At 35.7% G+C, this 20,132-nt stretch overlaps 1 protein-coding gene and 1 long non-coding RNA gene across 3 annotated transcripts in view; one reads left to right on the plus strand and one right to left on the minus strand.

Moving 5' to 3' along the window:
• Positions 1–20,132, plus strand: part of ARHGAP10 (Rho GTPase activating protein 10) — a 340,816-nt gene that overhangs the window by 137,586 nt on the left and 183,098 nt on the right. Inside the window, exons 6-8 of the mRNA XM_074273693.1 lie at positions 7,649–7,759; positions 10,012–10,116; positions 16,883–17,012. Coding sequence (XP_074129794.1) covers positions 7,649–7,759; positions 10,012–10,116; positions 16,883–17,012 — 346 coding nt within the window. The remainder of the gene's footprint in view (positions 1–7,648; positions 7,760–10,011; positions 10,117–16,882; positions 17,013–20,132) is intronic.
• On the minus strand, positions 12,968–19,190 carry LOC141546117 (uncharacterized). 2 transcript variants are annotated; one of them, XR_012483243.1, is made up of 5 exons: positions 18,593–18,698; positions 17,960–18,024; positions 17,649–17,695; positions 14,234–14,355; positions 12,968–13,059 (listed from the first exon to the last, which is right to left on the minus strand). It is a non-coding gene; the product is annotated as an uncharacterized LOC141546117 (long non-coding RNA). The 2 variants fall into 2 exon arrangements; XR_012483244.1 differs by lacking the exons at positions 14,234–14,355; positions 17,649–17,695; positions 18,593–18,698 and adding an exon at positions 18,719–19,190.

A 20,132-nucleotide genomic window follows, 5' to 3' on the forward strand; every position in this document is an offset into this window, starting at 1 on the left:
GGGAAAACTTGAAGCCATTAATAATGAGTCATCACCAGAGACAGAAGAAAGAGGTATGTCTTTTTTCAGGGAAAAGAGGACATAAATCAGTAGAACATTTTGTGCTTGGCTCTACCAGTACTTATGTATGTTTACAAAGCAATAAAATATGGTTTTGCTGGGTGTTTCTGTATCTGTGTCTCTGTCTCTTTTTGTGTTCCTTATTTACACAGAAGGAATGATAATTAATACCTCAATTTCAAAATTAAAAAAAATAAATTTAGAAGGCAGTAAAATGAAAAGTATACAATGATGCTTTATGAAATGGCTAATGAACAGACTCTCAGACATATTTATAGGGAAATCAACTAAAAATGCCCATAATTTCCGTGCCTTCCCTCTGTTAATTATTTCCTATTTATCCTATATAGCTTGATTTGTGTGTTGTTTGCATGTTGTCTCCTCTATCAGAATTTAAGCTCATTGAGGATGGGGAATGTCTTTTGGGTTTGTTTTTATTTTTTTTTGGTTTTTTTTATCCCTAGTGCTCAGCCACAGTGCTTGGAAAATAATAGGTGCTCCATAAATGTTGATTGATTGATAGAACAGTTTTTTGGATTCAAGAGCTACAGCCACTAAGAAGGAATATTCTTATTTAAAAAATTAAGATTTATAGGGATTTTTTTTCTTTGTATGTTTCATATATTCTCCCCCCCCCCCCCCCCCGGTCCCCCAATATCCTTCTCACTCCCTCAGAGCAATGCCTTGGTTCTGCTCACTTTGCTTTGCATCAGTTCATTTAAGTCTTTTCAGGCTTTTATAAAATCAGGCTGCTCATTAGCTCATCAAAGAATATTTTTAAAAAGATACAGAAGGGAAAAAAAAACCCAGGAAAATGGATCAATACATTATGAAAATATGATATCATATGTACTGTTACATGGACTCTGAGCTACAGAGTAGAATGAAGTCCATTCTTATATCTTTTCTTTGAAGGTAAACATATTTTTTTAAGATAACATTGTAACATTCAATTTTGAATTTTTTTTTTTTGTGGTTATTATTTTTTCCCTTACATAGCTGTAGTTATTGTGCATAATGCTTTTCTGGTTCTGCTTACCTCATTTTGCATCTGTTCATGTAAATCTTCTCATGCTTTTTTCTTCCTGTCATTGCTTACAGCACATTAATATCCCATAGCACTTGTGTTTGTTTCTCCATTTCCTGATGTCTGGGCCCCTATTTGGTTTTTATGTCATTTTGTTATCACAAAGAGTTCCGCTACAAACATTTTGCCAGTGACCTCCCTGAAGTATTTGCCCAACAGGGGGATCTCTGGGTTAAGAGTATGGACATTTGAATCAATCATTCTAGTTGTTTTCCAGAATGGCTGGAGTGATTTGTATATTCACCAAATGTGCATTAGGTTGTTTGTCTTGCACAGCCACTCCAGAATTTGTGATTGTAGCAATCACAGTTGCTCGTGGTCCTGCCTGCCTCGGGCTCTCTCTCATTTTAGGGTCTCCCCAGTCGTGGAACAGCTGTCAACTTGGCTGTGGTTATTTCTTGAGACACTCCTTTCATTTGAGACACTCCTTTCATCCATCACTGGCGGCTTGTGTCTGTCTTGTGTCTGTGTTTTGGCAAAGCTCTGAAACAAATAATATTTGTCCTGATGTTTCTCTTTGCATTTATTGATTCTTATTTGACCTAGTCGCCTTTTTAGGTCAGTGCTAGAGAGGATTTGGTACAACTGGGCTTGTCTGTATTAAATATCATATTGCCATTTTCACTTGAAATCTCTGAGAATATTCTTCTTTTCTAATTAGCTAGAACAGTGGGAACAACTTAGTGTTTAGAGTGCTAGTCGTGAGAAATTCCCCAGAAATTGCCTAAAGCCCAACGTATCCAGAATTAAGTGAGGCTTTTAGGAGGATGAAAACTAGTTTCTATTGTTCAATTACACCATTTTCTTTCATCTTCCAAATCACCTGTATTTTCTCTTTTCACATGTTTTAGCATTTGACCTTGAAACCTGGTGAGCTGCCAATGGCTTCAAAGGATATTTTAAAGGATAAAGATAAAACAATTCCAGTAATCTTGAGGGAATTTATGTGCTCTTCTTCTTCTTCTTTTTTTTTTTTTTTTTGAAAGATTTGATTATACTATATTATATATTGAAATTAAAAAAATATTTCTAACACCTAAATGGAAAAGAAAACAAGATTTTTCAAATACTTTTAATGTCTTACCTAATTTTCCTCTGCTTCTTTGAAAGATTTGATTAGAATATGTATTGGAAATATTTTTTTAAACCTTTTTAATACTTAAATAAAAATATTTTTATCAGTACTTTTTATTTTTTTGCCTGATAAGTATTTCCTTCTATGATGCTTTATTTTGAGGGGTTGGGAATTATTGGACCCGTGATTTTCTTGGTATAGGGAACTAATTCTCATTAAGGAAACTTCTCTTTGAATTTCTGAGTCACGGAGAATTTGCTGGGAGCACTGAAAGGGTAAATGATTTGCTCATTGTCATATGGCCCCTGTGTGTCAGAAATGGCATTTGAAGTCAATTCTTTATGACACCGAAGCCAGTTCTTTAGCACCTTTCTCATAACAACCAAACTTTTTTGCTTCCCTTTAAAGTTATCTTTTTGAAAATTCCTCCCCCAAATTAATAGATAAAATTTCCTGTCAATCTAGTCTTAATTGATCCTATCAGTATTGTAGATACACCTAAGTGTAGTTGTGAAGAGGTGCTATTTGTGTTTGCATAAAACTCACTTTGTAACTTGGATTAAAAAAAATAATAAAATGAGGAAATCCAGTGAGCTGTCAAATCTTCAGATTCTTCACTGGAATTTTTTTCTAATGGGGCACAAAAAGTCCTATCGTGTGATTCTCCATAAAATGTCTAGAAGTTGGTGGTTGTCATAATTCATAGCTTAAATATCAGGTTTTATGTTTCTTGGCAGGCTTTCAAGCTCCCCTCAGGGGTCTTTTCTAAGTTTTGTCAGCTCTTATTTCTGAAAGCTTAGTAAATAATGTATGAGAAGATGAGCACTGGATGTTTCTTGGAGTTGGAGACAAAGGTCACATTTAGAGACTAAAGAAATAACTTGAATTCTCACTTATTGGATGATTCTTTTTAGATTTCTTCCTTTTGATCTGTAACATTGTTATATTTACACATACACATCCCACCAACATACTCTCCTTTAAAATACCAAAATGATAAAATGGACTTAGTCATCCTCAATGCAATTTCTGAAATGAAGCAATACTTTTATATCCAAGGATTTAATGTTTGTCAGATAAATGGCTGATTTGGAAGTAAGTAGAGTTTCAGAGAGTATCCAGCACAATCTGCTTGTTTTACAGGAGCCTATAAAGATTTGTTTACTTCCCCAGGAAGTAACTGAGAGTGTCAGGATTCAAACCAAAATTCTGTGATTTGAAAGTGTTTCAGTCTTCTTAGTACAACAGTAGTTCCCAACTGTCAAAATACAATATAAACCAAATGTATGTGTATGCTCTAATCTTGGAAAGAAAAATTCTGTGATTCTGTGTTTATCTCCATATTCATATCAGAATTCTGAAACTTTATCATGGCAATATAAAGAATCAGTAGTCTGTGCCAAACATTCCTGTTTTCAAATTTTTCTATGCCAATTCTACAGAAATTTGAAACTTTGTAAATTTTCTTTTATTTTGGATCTTCTGGAGAAATTTGGATTTCACAAATTGTATTTTGAATACAATTTGTATATTGTATATTTAAATACAATTTAATTTTGTCCTGCAGTCAGAAATTTTGATTTTATTCTTATTTATGTATAATTTAATTCTTATAAATTATAATGTTAGAGAATATCTTTACCGATAGTAACAAAAGAGATTATTATAAAAAGATGATAAACCAAATCAGTTAATAGATTTCCTCTCCTTAGTCTCGGCAGCATTTTAATATTTTCACATTTTTTCAGTAATATAAATAGAGCTTCTTTTCAAATAATTATTTAATTTTTAACTTAATTTTATTTTATTTTTTCCAATTACATATGATGATAATTATCAGCATTCATCTTTGTAAGATTTTGAGTTCCAAATTTTCCTCCCTCCCCCTTTTCCTTTTTTTATTTTGATATAACTTATACATGTACTCTCATATTAAACATACTCTCATATTAAACACATTTCCACATTAGTCACATTGAAAAGAAAAATAGAATAAAAGTGAAAATAGTTTGCTTTGATCTGCATTCAGACTCCATAATTCTTTCTCTGAATGAAATCTTTTGGAAATTGTCTTGGATCATTGCATTGCTGAGAAGAACTGAATCTGTCATAATTGATCATTGCACAATGTTCTCCTGGTTTTACTCACTTCACTCAGAATCAGTTCATAGAAGTCTTTCCAGGCCTTTCTGAATTCATCCTGTTGGTCATTTCTTACTGAACAATAGTATTCCATACTATTCATATACCACAATTTATTCAGCCAATCTCTAATTGATGGGCATCGTCATTTCCAGTTTCTGACCATTACCAAGAGGGCTGCCACAAACATTCTTGCACATACAGGTCCCTTTCCCTTCTTTAAGGTCTCTTTGGGATATAAGCCCAATAGTAGCATTGCTGGATCAAAGGGTATGCATAGTTTGATAACTTTTTGAGCATAGTTCCAAATTGCTCTCCAGAATGGCTGGATGTATTCACAATTCCACCAACAATGTGTCAGTGTCCCTGTTTTCCCACATCCCCTCCAACATTCTGTATTACCTTTCCCTGTCATTCTAGCCAATCTGACAGGTGTGTAATGGTATTTCAGAGTTGTCTTAATTTGCATTTCTTTGATTAATAATGATTTGGAGCATCTTTTCATATGGCTAGAAATAGTTTCAATTTCTTCGTCTGAGAATTGTCTGTTCATATCCTTTGACCATTTATCAATTGGAGAATGGATTGATTTCTTATAAATTAGAGTCTATTCACTATATATTTTGAAAATGAGGTCTTTATTGGAACCTTTGATTGTAAAAATGTTTTCCCTGTTTAATGTTTCCCTTCTAATTTTATCTGCATTAGTTTTGTTTGTACAAAAACTTTTTAATTTGATATAATCAAAGTTTTCTACTTTGTGATCAATAATGATCTCTAGTTCTTCTTTGGACATAAATTCATTCCTCTTCCACAGGTCTGCTGCTCATCATTTCTTATAAAACATGGTATTTTGCTACATTCATATACCCCAAATTATTTAGCCATTCTGCAATGGATGGGCATCCCCTTAATTTCCAGTCCTTTGCCACCATAAAAAATCTGTTATCAATATCTTTGCACATGATATCTTTTTTATGATATCTTTGGGATTCAGACCTAGTAGTAGTAGTAGTAGTAGTAGTAGTAGTAGTAGTAGTAGTAGTAGTAGTAGTAGTAGTAGTAGTAGTAGTAGTAGTAGGTCAGACTTAGTAGTATTACATCAAAGTGTATGTGTAACCGTTTTATAGCCCTTTGGGCAGAGTTCCAAATTTCTCTACAGAATGGTTGGATCAGTTCATTCTAAGTTGAGTTTTTAAAAATGAGATGAATAAGGTCAAAAATAATTTGAACTGAAAGTGTGGGGGAAAAAAAAACCCATCATGTTCTCTTTATCCAATTATTTCTTATTAGTCTTTTAAAAGTAGATGCTCGCTATTTCATAGCTCAGATATCATCTCCAGTAGTCAAATTTTGCTTTGAAATCATATGAACAAATATTCTTATTGATTAGTATCTTTCCCAGCATCATACAGTACACTATTTGTGTACCCCTGGTGAGCTAATACCTGGCTTCTTAAATGGGTTGTGTTTTACAAGTTAATGGGAGTCATTTGAGACCCAGAACTTATCTTCTCATAGAAGCAGTCTTCTAGGTCAGTATTTTCATTTTGGTTTTATTATGACATTTTAAGATCATATCTCCTGCCTTTCTCCCATGGCACTGGATGGCATCTACATCCCTTTTCCTCTTCCTATGCAGTGGCAAAAAGAATTTTCCTTTGTTTTAAGCCTTTTTTGGATGATTCTTGTGGCAGGAGCTCCACCTGGGTGGAATTGGACTGGAGAGATGCCAGTCTTGAATCAAGAAGATTTTTTTTTACCTGGTAGGATTGGAAGAAAAAGAGTGAACAGAGGTGTGTACAAAGAAGTGATTTTTAAAATTAAACTCTAGGCAGGTGTATAGGAAGCAAAATGAAAGTTTGCTTGATATTTAAGGAGCAAAAATGCTGAATTGGAGCAAATTTGACTTCTAACCATGTCATTTATAGAATATTTAAAGGAACTTGGGGTATGTAGCTTGTTGAAGAGATTTAGTGGAAACTTGTTTAAAAATCTTCAAATAACTGAAAGATTTTGAGGTGAGAATTTATGTTTTAGTCAGACATTGCATTGAACCCAGGCCAATCAAAGCTATGTGAAAGAAAGCTTTAAATAACTATTGATTAGAACATTGCAAATTGAAACAACTCTGAGATACCACCTCACACCTATTAGTTTGGCTAATATGATAGAAAAGGAAAATGATAAATATTGGGGGGATATGGGAAAATTGAGATACTAAAGCACTGTTGGTGGAATTGTGGACCGATCCAACCATTCTAGAGAGCAATTTGGATCCATGCTTAGAGGGCAAACTGTGAATAATATTTGATCCAACGATATCACTACTAAGTATCTCAAAGAGAATTTTTTTTAAAGTGAGGAAAGAATCTATTTTTACAAAAATATGTATAGGAGCTCTTTTGGTGGCAAAGAATTGGATATTGAGGAAATGTTTTTCAATTGGATCATGACTAAACAAGTTGTGGTTTATAAATGTAAAGGAATATTATTGTGCATTTGGACTTCAAAAAAGACTTGATGCAAAGTCAAGTGAGCATAATTAGAACACTGTACACAGTAATAGCAGTATTGTACAATGATCAACTATGAATAATTTAGCTATTCCTAGCAATAATGATCTCAGAAATTCCAAGAGAATCATGGAGAAAAATAACTATTCACATCCAAAGAACTGATAGAATCTGAATGTAGATTGAAGCATATTTATGTAATTTTTTTCACAGCATGACAAATATAAAAATGCATTTTTCATGATTACTTATATACAACCAATATCAAATTGCTTATCATTTTAGGGAGGGGAAAGTAAAGTAGGAAAGGAAAAAATTTGGAACTCATTTAAATTTTTTAATGAATGTTAAATTTTATCTTTACATGTAACTAGAAAAAAATAAAAAACTGTAAAAATTATGCAGAATAGATGAGAAATAATCTCAGAAGGAAGTCACTAGCACTAGGGGAACCAGGTGTCTCACCCTCCCTTCGGCAGAGCCTTAGTTTGTCCCTAGGAGGGCTATAACTGGGACAGTGCCATCAGAACCACTCCCTGGCATCCCCTGGCTCTCCTCCATGCCCAGGCTAGCTTTATTAAAAGAAGCTCTGTCCTCAGAGTATTGGATAATTGAGGTATGCTATTTCCACGTATAGAAGGACTAGGAATATTGTGAGGCTGTTCAGTCTTTTAAAAAAAGCAGTCTTGTGTAGTCAGTCCACCTTATCACATGGAGAGCATCTTTCCAGCGTCTGTAATTTTACCCATCTGCATTCTTTGAATACAGGCAGACATCCAAGTGGAACAGAATCGAAAACACTTCTATGAGCTGTCTCTTGAATATGTGTGCAAGCTTCAAGAGATCCAAGAAAGAAAGAAGTTTGAGTTTGTGGAACCAGTAAGTATTCACATATATACACTTTATTTTAAAATACATTTTTGTTGTTATGTTTTATTTTTATATTACCTACATTTTCCAGTTTGAAAAACTAGCTGATACAGTGGATAGACTCAGAAAGACTCCTCTTCCTGAATTCAAATCTGGTCTCAGACACTTACTACTATGTGACCTGGGACAAGTCACTTAATCCTGTTTGTCTCAGTTTCCTCATCTGTAAAATGAACTGGAGAAGGAATCGGCAAATCACTGCTGTATCTTCACCAGGAAAATCCCAAATGGAATTAGGAAGAGTCAGACATGGCTGAAATGATTTTGAACAAAGACATAAATTTATGGCAATGAAGTTACTGGGACATTGAATCAGTAGAAATTATTGGGTCATTGAAATTATAGAACTCCTTATCAATGAGTTTATTGGATCATTGAATCCCTAGAACTCCTTATCAATGCATTGAATCATAGAATTCCTTATCAGTGAGGTTATTGGGTCATTGAAACTGTAGAATTCCTTTCCCTTTAAGGCTTGTGATCTATCTTGGGCTTCTCTTTTTTTTTTTCCCTGAGGCTGGGGTTAAGTGACTTGCCCAGGGTCACACAGCTAGGAAGGGTTAAGTGTCTGAGACCAGATTTGAACTCAGGTCCTCCTGAATTCAGGGCTGGTGCTCTATTCACTGCGCCCCCTAGCTGCCCCCGGGCCTCTCATTTTACAAATAAAGGCATTGAGGTCCAAAACAGGCTTCTCCAAGGCCAGATTTCGGATTTTTTTCCCCTTCCATGACTTTTCTTTTTGTCATTGACTTAGATCTGAAAGTTCTACAACTCCACAAGAAATTAGAGATATGAATAATTTGAAGATATAAAATAGCTTTTCCAGGCAGTTTCTATAGGTGTTATCCCATTTTTTTGGGCAAGGGAAATGATTTATTTAGAGATAGTGAGTGACTTAGAAATTGGCTTCATATGACTTGGAAATGTTGGAGACAAGATTGATATCCAGGTATTTATTCCTGATTCTTTAAGAATCCTGTCAGAGACTGATCCTTGAAACATAAGGAATTTCTTGTTCTAGTCAACTTATTTTCAGTGAGAGGCACCTTGATTTTAATGGCTAGAGAACTGACTTCAATGCCAGAAGGACTTGAATTCAAGTCCCACCTCAGACATCTACTGGACATGTGACCCTGAGCATGTCCCTTAAAATATTTCTGTGCCCTTTAAAACTAACTTGCAGAGCAAATACAGGCCTGTGCTGGTAGAGAGAGTTTCTTTAACAGGGAGATCATTGAAATCTCAGGAATTTTCCTCCCTCCCTCCCTTCTTCCCTCCCTCCCTCCCTCCCTTTCTTCCTTCCTTCCTTCCTTCCTCCCTTCCTCCCTCTCTCCCTCCATCCCTTCCTCCATCCATCCCTCTCTCCCTCCCTTCCTCCCTTTCTCTCTTTTTCTTTCTGTCTCTTTCTCTTTCTTTTTTTCTCTCTCTCTTTCTTTCTTTTTAAAATTATGGATGATTAGGAAAAGAAGGATTTGAGAGAGGAAATTTGGTTTTTTATTTTATTTTTTGATACTTTAAAAAACATCATTTTTGCTATGTATTTATACTCATCCCCTTTGAACTCTAACTTGAATTCTAATCAACACAACTCAATAAATGATCGCATCTGGTATTGTATGTGACATTCCATAACTGTATTCCCCTTCTTCTCATCACCTCATCTGCAGGACGGAGATTGACCATTCAGATTTATCTATGTTTGATGGCCTTTTGACATTGTTTTCATTTATTTAATTTTTTTCTCTTCCAGTTTAAATTTTATTCATGTGAGGAATTTTTTTTCTCTTCACATATGTATTTTATTTCATTTTTTTTACACATATATTAACTTTTTAGTATACATTTCTTTATAAATTATTTTGGAAGAGACAAATTACAACAAAAGAGAAAAACCACAACAGAAGAACAATAAAAATTGAACATAGCATGTGTTGATTTACACTCAATCTCTATAGTCTCTTTCTAGATGTGGATGGCATTTTTTATCAAAAGTTTATTGGGATTGCCTTGGAGATTGTTCTCATATATATCCTTGTGTATGGATATTGTTCTCCTGTGCACCATTTTTTTAGTAAAAAGTCTAATTTTAGTGAAATTCCCAGATTGTGCATTTTCCTTCCTATGCTAATGAAGTCTTTGTGTGTGTGTGTGTGTGTGTGTGTGTGTGTGTGTGTGTGTGTGTGTGTGTGTGTGTGTTACAGATGCTGTCGTTCTTTCAGGGAATGTTCACCTTCTACCATCAAGGCCATGAACTTGCCAAAGATTTCAACCACTACAAGATGGAGCTACAGATCAACATTCAGAAGGTGAGACCCTGCCAGCAATAGCCATTAAAGAGATGCTTTGGATTTTCATAAATAAGACATCCGTGACTCTTTGAAAAATGTGGTTTTGTGTCATTTTATAATATAAATAAAAAATATCAACATACTGGTCTAGATTGCAGGAATATGGAAATTTTAGTGACATACTGCCATCTTCTGGGTAATCCATGGTGTGATAGAAAGCTTGTTTTCTGGTAGCTGAGAGTTAAGCAAACCCTGACACCTAGTGGTGTCTAGTAGTTTTTCTAATAAAATTTTGAACTTTAAATGAGTGCCCTGATTTTATATTTAGTATTTTTAAAAATTGCCCATTAGTTGGCCCATTTATTTGGAGATGTTTCTCTTCAGGTTATCAATCAATAAGCATTAAGCTCTCCTGCTTAATGTTAAGTTCACATTAATAAGCTTTTATTAAGTTCCTCCTTTGGGCCATCCACTATGAAAGTGCTAGGGATAGAAGTATAAAGAATGAAGCTATCCCTCATCACAAGGAGACAGTAGGTACAAACTAGTATATACAGAATAATTATAATGAGAGTGTTTGTAAATAATTGTAAAGAGATAAGTAAATACAAAGTAGTTGATTTTAAAGAAATACAAAGGGAAGGAGAGAGAGAGAGAGAGAGAGAGAGAGAGAGAGAGAGAGAGAGAGAGAGAGAGAGAGAGAGAGAGAGAGAGAGAGAGACATACAGACATTCAGTAGTCATAAACTGAGGGGAATCGGGAAAAACTTCATGTAAAAAAAGAGAGATGTATGGAATCTTAATAAAAGGTAATCTGTGAGATGGAGGTAAGGAGAGAGTGCTTTACAGTTATGGAAGACTTGCCTTGAATAGTGTCCATTGAGACTGGAACGATGGTTTGGACATAGGTTTGTTTTTAAGAAAATACTGAGTTAATTGATTAGAAGTAATTGATTAGATGTGATAAAGTCACATCTGCTCTATGGACTTGAGCAGTTGGGAAACTGTTCTTGAATTAAACTTTGTGGATACAGAGAGGGGTTTGGATGCTAGAGTTGTTATAGAGAAGGTGGAAAACAGCATGTTTTAGCAGCTGATTAGATTGCTGGGATGAGGGAAATGGAGAAAATCCAAGGTAACATCAAAATTATGCACATGGGAATTGGAAGGATGATTATGACTTTGGCAAGTTTGGAAGTTTAAACAAGTGAGAGGGGAAAAATGAGTTTAATTTTGGACTTCATTTGGAGTTTGAGCTATCTCTGATATTTCCAGTTTGAAGGTCTAATGGGACCAGATATCCAAACTTAAGAGTTAGCCATATAGAAGTGAAAGTTAACCTCATGGGATCTGATGAGATTACTTAGTGAGAAAGTTGGATGAATGAGCAGGAATTTAAGCAAGATAAGGTTGTTTTATTTTTTTATTCAAAAAGTAATTTCCAAAAAAATTTTTTTTAAAAGAAAAAAGTAACTTCCTATAAAATGTGATCAGAAAAGGATGTGACCTTAAAAAAAAACAAAAAAACAAGAACAAGAGTATAACAGACATTTGAGGGAGTGATGATTCCATTAATGGTAGTTATTTCTCCCAGTCATGCACATTATGACTCATTCATGCTTGTCTGTCTTGTGCAATTCTTGAATGAGTCCCCTATATCCATCCAGTACTATGGTATATCCAAGGTGCTGAATACTGTTCTTGTTTGCATTTTCACTTAGGAAGCATTTATTTAGCACTTGCTGTGTGCTGAGCACTGCTAGCTACTGGGTAAAAAAAGACAAATCAACCCAAATCTTTGTCCAGTTTAAATCTTACCCTTGATATCCATTTATGTGGGATCTAAGAGCAAATCATTTAACCCCTTACAAAATAGGATCTTTATGAGTAGTGAATCATGATAGCTTTGTAGGTAGGAAAGTGGTATCCCTGACATATTAGCTGTGTATCCATCAGCCAATCATTTAATTTCTTTATATTCTCAGACAGCTCTAACAAGGTTTTTATGAGCATTAATTAAGAGAATATAGATAAAATACTTTCAAACTTTAAGATAATTTGAGGTTACACACTTGTAATTTCTTAAACATAATTTACAGCCTGAGTAATTATGGACTTTTTTCCCCTTAAAATACATTGGAAAAGGGAAAATATTCAATGTAATGTATTCTAGTCCATGGTTGTGTACATCCATAGTGATATGGAACTTGTGAGGTGGTAAAGTGGGCAGAGCGATGGATCCTGCAGCCCATCAGGAAAACTTTAGCACAAATCCTGCCGGAGACCTTGGGCAAATAGCTTGATGGCTCTCAGCCTCAGTTTCCCCATATGTCAGATGAAAGACTTAGACTCAATAGCTTCTACAAGGTCCTTTTCAACTCCATGATCTTCTCAATTGTAGGTCAGCCACTGCTTTTTGTGTAATCTGGCAACATGATTACGTTTGAGGATATGACAGATGCTATTTTCCAAGCTTTTGAGAGAAATTGCTGAGGAATAACTAACTAGACAATTGCCTGTTGGTAGTAAATCTGGTGTTTTTCAGAGTTCTATTGCCATGTTGCTTGGAATGAGTTGCTAGTTCTACAAGGGGGATCCAGGTGATGCTTGAAATTGAGAAAAGGAAAGGAAGGGAAGAAATTGGAAGGAGCTGAGGGCTGAGAAAAAAAGAAGAAAACGGGTTGAAAAAGGAATAGAGGTCAGAAAGGAAAGTAGATTGGGGAAAGAAAGCTAGAAAAATGAGAAAAGAAGAATGGTAGAGAATTCAGGCCTCTGTGATCAAAGGAACAGTAATTTTTTAATTAGGAACTGAGCTAACCTCCCTTTACTAAGGTTGTTCATTTGTTTTATAACAGGCCCACACAAATCAGTTTCCTGTTCAATATTGCTTTAATCAGATCTATAGAAATGTACCATGTCACCATTTTTCTCTTGTGATAAGCTTGCCCAGTGACAGTTCTTCCTGTAGAAGGAGAAAGGGGAAAATGTGTAGTAGTAATTTTTTACTTGAAATATATCACAGTTTTATATCAGCAGTTCCCTGCATTAATTAAATTTAATTCAACAAACCCTTATTATATGTCTAATTTGCCAACACATTAGGCTCTAAGAATATGAAGGTTAAAAACTAAATCCTTGTCCTCAAGGAATTTAAAACTTATCAAGGAAAGTAGTTTAGTTAGTTTTTAATAATAGATTTTTATTTTCAAAATATGTACAAAGATAGCTTTCAACATTTATTCCTGCAAAATCTTGTGTTCCAAATTTTTTCTCCCTCCCTTTCCTCCAGTCCCTTCCCTAGGCAGCAAGTAATGCAGAATAGGTTAAATATATGCAGTTCTTTTATACATATTTCCATTACCAATAGTTAATGATATAATTATCATGCTGCACAAGAAAAATCAGATCAAAAAAAAATTGAGAAAGAAAACAAAAAGCAAGCAAACAAGAAAAGGTGAAAATAATATGTTGTGATCCACATTCATTCCCCCTATCTCTCTCTGGGTGCAGATGGCTCTCTCCATCACAAGTCTGTGAGAACTGGCCTGAATCACCTCATTGTAGAAAAGAGCCACGTCCATCACAGTTGATCATCACGTAATCATGTTGTTGTTGTGCACAATGATCTGGTTCCGCTCACTTTACTCAGTTCCCATGAGTCTCTCTAGTTTTCTCTGAAATCATCCTGCTGGCTGTTTCTTACAGAACAATATTCCATAACATTTATATACCACAACTTATTCAGCCATTCTTCCAATTGATGGGCATCCACTCAGTTTCCAGGTTCTTGCCACTACAAAAAGGGCTGCTACAAACAGTTTTGCACATGTGCCTTCCTTTCACTCCTTTCAGATCTCTTTGGGATATAAGCCCAATAGAAACACTGCTGGATCAAAGGTAATGCACAGTTTTTTAGCCTTTTGGGCATAATTCCAAATTGCTCTTCACAATGATAGGATCAGTTCACAATTCCACCAGCAATGATTAGTGTCCCCGTTTTCCCATGTCTGCTCCAACATTTATCATTATCTTGAAAATAGTTCAACAATCATTTATTAAGTACCTTCAATATGCCAGGCATTGGAGATGCTAAGAAAAATAAAAGTACTTATCTTTAAGCATCTTAGAGCTCTAACCTGTAGTCCAAGGCCCCATAGAGACTTTGAGCTTGTAATGGATTAGCTGAATCTTGGAGTATGAAGTATAACCAAGAAGATACATTTTCTCTTGACTCATTTTGTCTCAACCCTGGAGTTCACTAAAGGGGAATATTTAAAATAGAAACAAGCTCTCACCAAGCTTGAAGCTTCCTCAAATCTAAAGAAAGGAGGAAGATCCTAAGTAGGAGTTACTTCTTAAATTGAATCTTAATAGAGGTATCTAGGACTTCCAAGAAGCAGAAAGGTAAGGTATGAGGGATTCTGTAGGCCTAGAACAAGTTCAGATAAATGGGGGGCACTGAGGCAGGAGATGAAATGTAGCTAATTGGGAATAGCCGGGACAGTTAGTCTGGAAATATAGATGAAAGTCAGAGTGTGAAGGACTTTAAATGCCAAAGTGAATCTTGTATTTGTTACTAGGAGTTTGTAGAGCATCTTAAAAGGGGTGTAACTTGGAAAGACTTGTGTTTTAAGAATCATATTTTGACAGCTGTGGGGAGGACAGTTTGCAGGAAGAGAGATTGAATAAATGGGAGATTAATACAAATAAATAAAAAAGAGGTAGCATGTGATAAGGACATAGGAGAGGTCTCAGTTTAGCCAGCCTTGCAAGAAATTTGAGAAGGGAAGGGAATCAGTGTTAGTTTTGGAGATTAGAGAAGACTTCAAAGAAGAGAGAGAAAACAAGAGAGAGAAGGAGGGAGGGAGGGAAGGCTATAGAGGGAGAGGAAAGAAGAGAGGGAGGAAGGGAAAGAGGAGGAGGAAGAGGGAGGGAAGGAGAGAGGGAGTAAGAGAGAGAAAACACATATACATATTATATACCAGACACATACACGCAATTTTAAGGTGAGTCTTGAAGGATGCAGAACATTTTTGTAGGTGGTGATGAGGACATAGGCACATGTGAATAATAGCTTAGATTGGAGGTTGGAAGGGATAGGACCAGAACTCCAAGTCTAGCTTGACAGCCATGCAGAGAATTTCATTGTAGTCACATTGAGACAGGGGATCTTAATACGGCTTTTTATAAACTCCTGCCAGGCTTCGGAGGTAATGTTTTTATACTATAGGCAATGAGGTACTATTGAAAATTGGGAATGGCATGACATGTTCAAGTTTATTTAAATAGGTGAACTATTTTTGCAGCTGTGAAAAGGAAAGATTGGAGAGGAGAAGAGACTTTTGAGGTAGGATGGATCAGTTGGGAGGCTATTATGTAATGGTCTGGTTGAGAAGTAGGGAGGGTCTGAGCTAGGAATGATAGCAGTGAGTGGGAAAGAGGAAAGGATCAATCTGACTTGATAATTTGAATATAGGAAATGATAAAGAAGAGTGAAAAATAATTCGTCTACTTGGGGAAAAGAGTGATCACAACAGAAATAGGGAAGTTTTGAGGAATGGATCTATTTAGAGGATAAGATAATGAGTCTAATTTTGGAATTACTATGTTTGAAGTACTGGTGAGATGTATAGATGGAAATGTCCCTCAGGCAGTTGAAAATATGTTACTGGCACTGTGAAGATAAATTGGGACTAGATATATAGATCTGGTAATCTCTGCATAAAGCTGCGAGAACATGTGAACTTGTCAGAAGTGAGAGTATAGAGAAAAGGAGGAGATAAAGACTGAGTTCCATATTTTGGGGAATATTTCACTAGTTTCCAGGTTCTCTTACTGTCTCTGGCTTAAGGTCTCCCAAAGCTACTGCTGTTTCTATCACCACTGCCTAGTCCTACCACTGATGTTTCATCCATGGCGGCTCCAGGCCAATCTCCACTCCCATGTCATGGATCTCTCTTTCTTTTTTTTTTTTTTTTTCCATTTAATAATTTTTATTTACCAGATATATGCATGGGTAATTTTACAACATTGACAATTGCCAAACCTCTTGTTCCAATTTTTTCCCCTATCCCCCCCAATGGCAGGTTGGCTAATACATGTCAAATATGCTAGAGTATAAATTAAATACAATATATGTATACATGATCAAACAGTTGTTTTGCTGTACAAAAAGAATGGATCTCTCTAACTTTCTACATTTTCTTGGTCCGGAAGAATGGCTTACTGACCTTTTGTTGTCTGTGCACTCCAGAATTTGATTTGAAATGTTATTTTAAAGTTGTTTAGAGGGGAATGTTGGAAGACCTCAACCTTTTCTATTTCTTGCATTTTTATTTTCCATCACTTTGAAGCTCGACTTATTTTTGCAAATACCCCATTATTCCAGATCCCACATGAATTAAATACAATTAAATTTTTGAGGGGGTAGAAATGCTTGAATATGGATTTTGCAGCCTATTTATTGGCTTAAGGTTTGAATGATTTTGACTGTGCCTGGTGCTAATGACCATGAGTTTGGTTGTACAATCATGTGTACAGCTTAAAAAACCCTAATACCATTAGTTTCTGACTTATTTTTCTCTATTAACTAGCTTTCAGGGTAGTTGTTGTTTTTTTCAAAAAGAAATGTCATATAAATGACCTAAAAGATGGAGGACAGCTGAATAAATGTATAGAGAACTTGATTAATATCTTTGTTTTTCCAGAGAATTGATCTAGATTTTTAAGTTTTGCCCCAATATCACATTAAAAGTCTCTTAATGTTTGCCTCTCATTCATTTTAGACAAGGAATCGTTTTGAAGGCACAAGATCTGAAGTGGAAGATCTCATGAATAAAATCAGACAAAATCCCATGGAGCATAAGAGAGCCAGCCAGTTTGCAGTGGAAGGCTACCTTTATGTCCAAGAAAAAAGTAAGAGAATTGCCGAGCTGAACTTTGATATGATGAGTTCTTGTGGGATTCTATTTTACACATCTCTGCTCCATGTACCTTGCATGAAAAAAATCTCTGACCTAGTCACATAAAAACATGGAACTAGATCGTTTCCAAGATCTTCTCCAACTCTGTCAGATGATAGAGGGACTAGTTTTTTTATAGAAATGTGCTTAGATGTTTGACTCTTTATCATCTTCTTTGTCCATTTCCTTCCCTAGTACTAAGAAAAATAGCCCAAGCACAGATAGATAAATAGACTGATAGAACATTTAGGACATTTACTTATCTTCTCCTTTATTCTATTATTTTTCTTTCCTACATTATTCACAGGATAACTGTACAAATAACAACATGGTATAGTTTAGATTGACTAAAGTGTTGGGAGAAGAAGCCATATGTTAAAGAGCAAAGCTTCTTAAACTGTGGGTGGTGACCCCAGATGGGGGTAGCATAATTGAATGTGGAGATTGTGAAATTATGATTTATTATCAGTAACTTTTGATTTATATACCTATACACTTGGGGTCCCATCAAATTTTTTGGGGCAAAAAGGGGACATGATTGAAAAGACTAAGAAGCCGAGAGGAAAGGAATTTTACCCTGTTTTTTTACCTGCATGATTCTGAACAAGTGCTTTAATTCCTCTGGGCTTCAATTTCCTCATTAATAAAAAGAAAGGATTGAATTAGATGATGTCAGTGGTTCTTTATAGTGCACTCTTTTTCTCTCTCTCTCTCTCTCTTTCCCTCCCTCTCTCCTTCCTTCCCTATCTCCTTTCCTCTCTCTTATATTGAATCAATATGTACTTTAATACTTATTTCTTTTAATGTAAAGTCATACATGAGCAGAAAGCAAAAACACAGGAATAAGACAAAAGGGTCAAACGTCTATAGAGTATTTAGGAGTATTCTATACACACGTACATATGAATGTGATCTTCAGGCTTTCAACTTTGGAGGCATTGATCATAGAAAATATAGAATGGAATCTAAAAAAAAAATGAGACAGGCAATAAATCCCAACCCAGAAATTATTTTCGCATCTACTTTCTGCGTGTAATCATAGCTCTTTTTTTGGAGACTTGAGTCTCTCTATCTTGCTGGAAGTACTGAGGATCTTTCTAGGTCCAGTCTCACTCCTGATCATCCGGGGAGTATTTACTGGTCAGCTTGCATCCCTTGGGCAACTCATTCCTTCCCCTCCTCCCACTCCTGTGGGTTTACCATATTGGGGCCAGATTTGATAAGAACATTTGATTAACCCAGCCAACTTCAGCTTAGTTGAAGCTCAAGCAATCCACCTTAGCTTTCTTGCTAAGAGATTCCAAGCGCTGCTACCGTTCAAGCCATTCCTTCTTGCTCTAATCCTATAGTCAAGAGATGTTCCAAGTGCCTTCCCATCTTTTTCATACAAGATGGGAAGATGAAACTCAGTATATCTGTGTGTCCCAGAATGTGGTACATTTATGTAATTGGAGATTCAGAAATCCCTAGATCCAATCAGAGTTAACTGTTGAGTATCATTTAACTGCTGAGATCAGAGCCTTCCTTTTTCACCTGTGGGACTGAGGGGCCGTCCTGATTGCCTGGTGGTACAAACACGAGAATGTTCCTTATTTACAGTCTCTCCCTCTCCTCCTGTTGACTGTAATCAGGGCAGCTCAAAACCTTCCTTTCACTTACCATTTATGACTGATTTGCAGTACTTCAGTTTAACTGACCAATTTAAGAACTTAGAACACTGTAGAGGCAGTTAAATATCCTCCGTACTTTGGATGAAATATAAAATCGACGTTGGGAAAGCTATCTCATCATCCACTTTCCTTTCATTTGCAGATATTCAGATTTGGATGGAGTTTTGCAGTCAGGTTGGCTGAGTTGTGCAGTTTTAGGGAGGAAAAATCACCAAGGAATCAATCATGGTCTTCTGAAAAGCCATCGATGATTTTTCTTGATGAAACTGTCATGTCTAGTGAATTTATGTGAAAATCTAGGGCATATAAATTAGAACTTTAAAACTTTTAGAAGTGATGACCAGATGATCAAGAGTTTGAAAGGTTCTAATAAGTTTCAGACTCATGCCCTTTGGCCTTCAAGGACTTAAAAAGAATTGGACTAAAAGAGATTTGAAGTGCCTCATTCTTAGATTTCTCTCAGCAGATGGGTCTACATGTGGGCCTCTTAGCTGCTCTGGGAGTATTGTATTCAGAACCAGTCCAATCTCATGATGATTTTTATTTTTTCTTATGCTTCCCACATTATCTTTCATCTTTAGTTCTGAGCTTTTATGGAATGTAGAGATGGTTGTTATTATTGCTCATCCTTTGTTTTTGACCAGTGACATTATGGGTTGCTGTTTTGACTTGTAAATTGGATTTTAGTAAGGTGGAATTGGGCTAAATTGTTACCCTCACTCTCTCTTCTTGAGTCATCAAAATCCAGTGGCAAGAAAAAAGTAAAGCTGTTGTTTTACCAAGAATATAGTGGATGACCTCAGTATCTTTGATGATGACTGATTAAGTTTTAAGTTCTCCACAGCAACTGCTTCAGCCAACTTTGTGACTATTGGAAAAAGTGATTCTCATCCACCCATTGCATTGGGGGGAAGTCTCCATAGGTTCAGGGTAGACATTCCCTACCTCGATGACTTTCTTAAGGCCTGTCAGTTATACTGCATCTGATTTAGCTCATCTAAGGAGATGGTTTACTGCACGGTGGCTGCTGTGGATGTGGAGGCAGTGTGGTTCTGTGGAAAGAATATTGGAATTGGAGTCATCATGGATTGAAATCCCTGACTGATAATTATTCTGAATTACCCTTTGACATGTATTAGCTTTGTGACCTTGGGAAAAATGACTTAAACTCTTTGAGCCCAAGTTTCCTCAGCTTTAAATAGTAGCATTGAGATGTATAAGTTTAGTAGCCAAGATGAGTCCCAGAGAAGAGATAAGCAAATGTACCTCCTCTTTGGCAAAGAGGAGGACTTACTGGTATGCTTATGTTGCTTACTCTCTGAGTAATGGCAGGGTTAAAGAGAAGGCAGTACATTTACTCTAAATATTTGTTTTCCCTTCAAGGTATCAAATATAAATGAGAA

Source organism: Sminthopsis crassicaudata, chromosome 6 (genome assembly GCF_048593235.1).
Source record: "Sminthopsis crassicaudata isolate SCR6 chromosome 6, ASM4859323v1, whole genome shotgun sequence".
Classification (NCBI taxonomy): domain Eukaryota; kingdom Metazoa; phylum Chordata; class Mammalia; order Dasyuromorphia; family Dasyuridae; genus Sminthopsis; species Sminthopsis crassicaudata.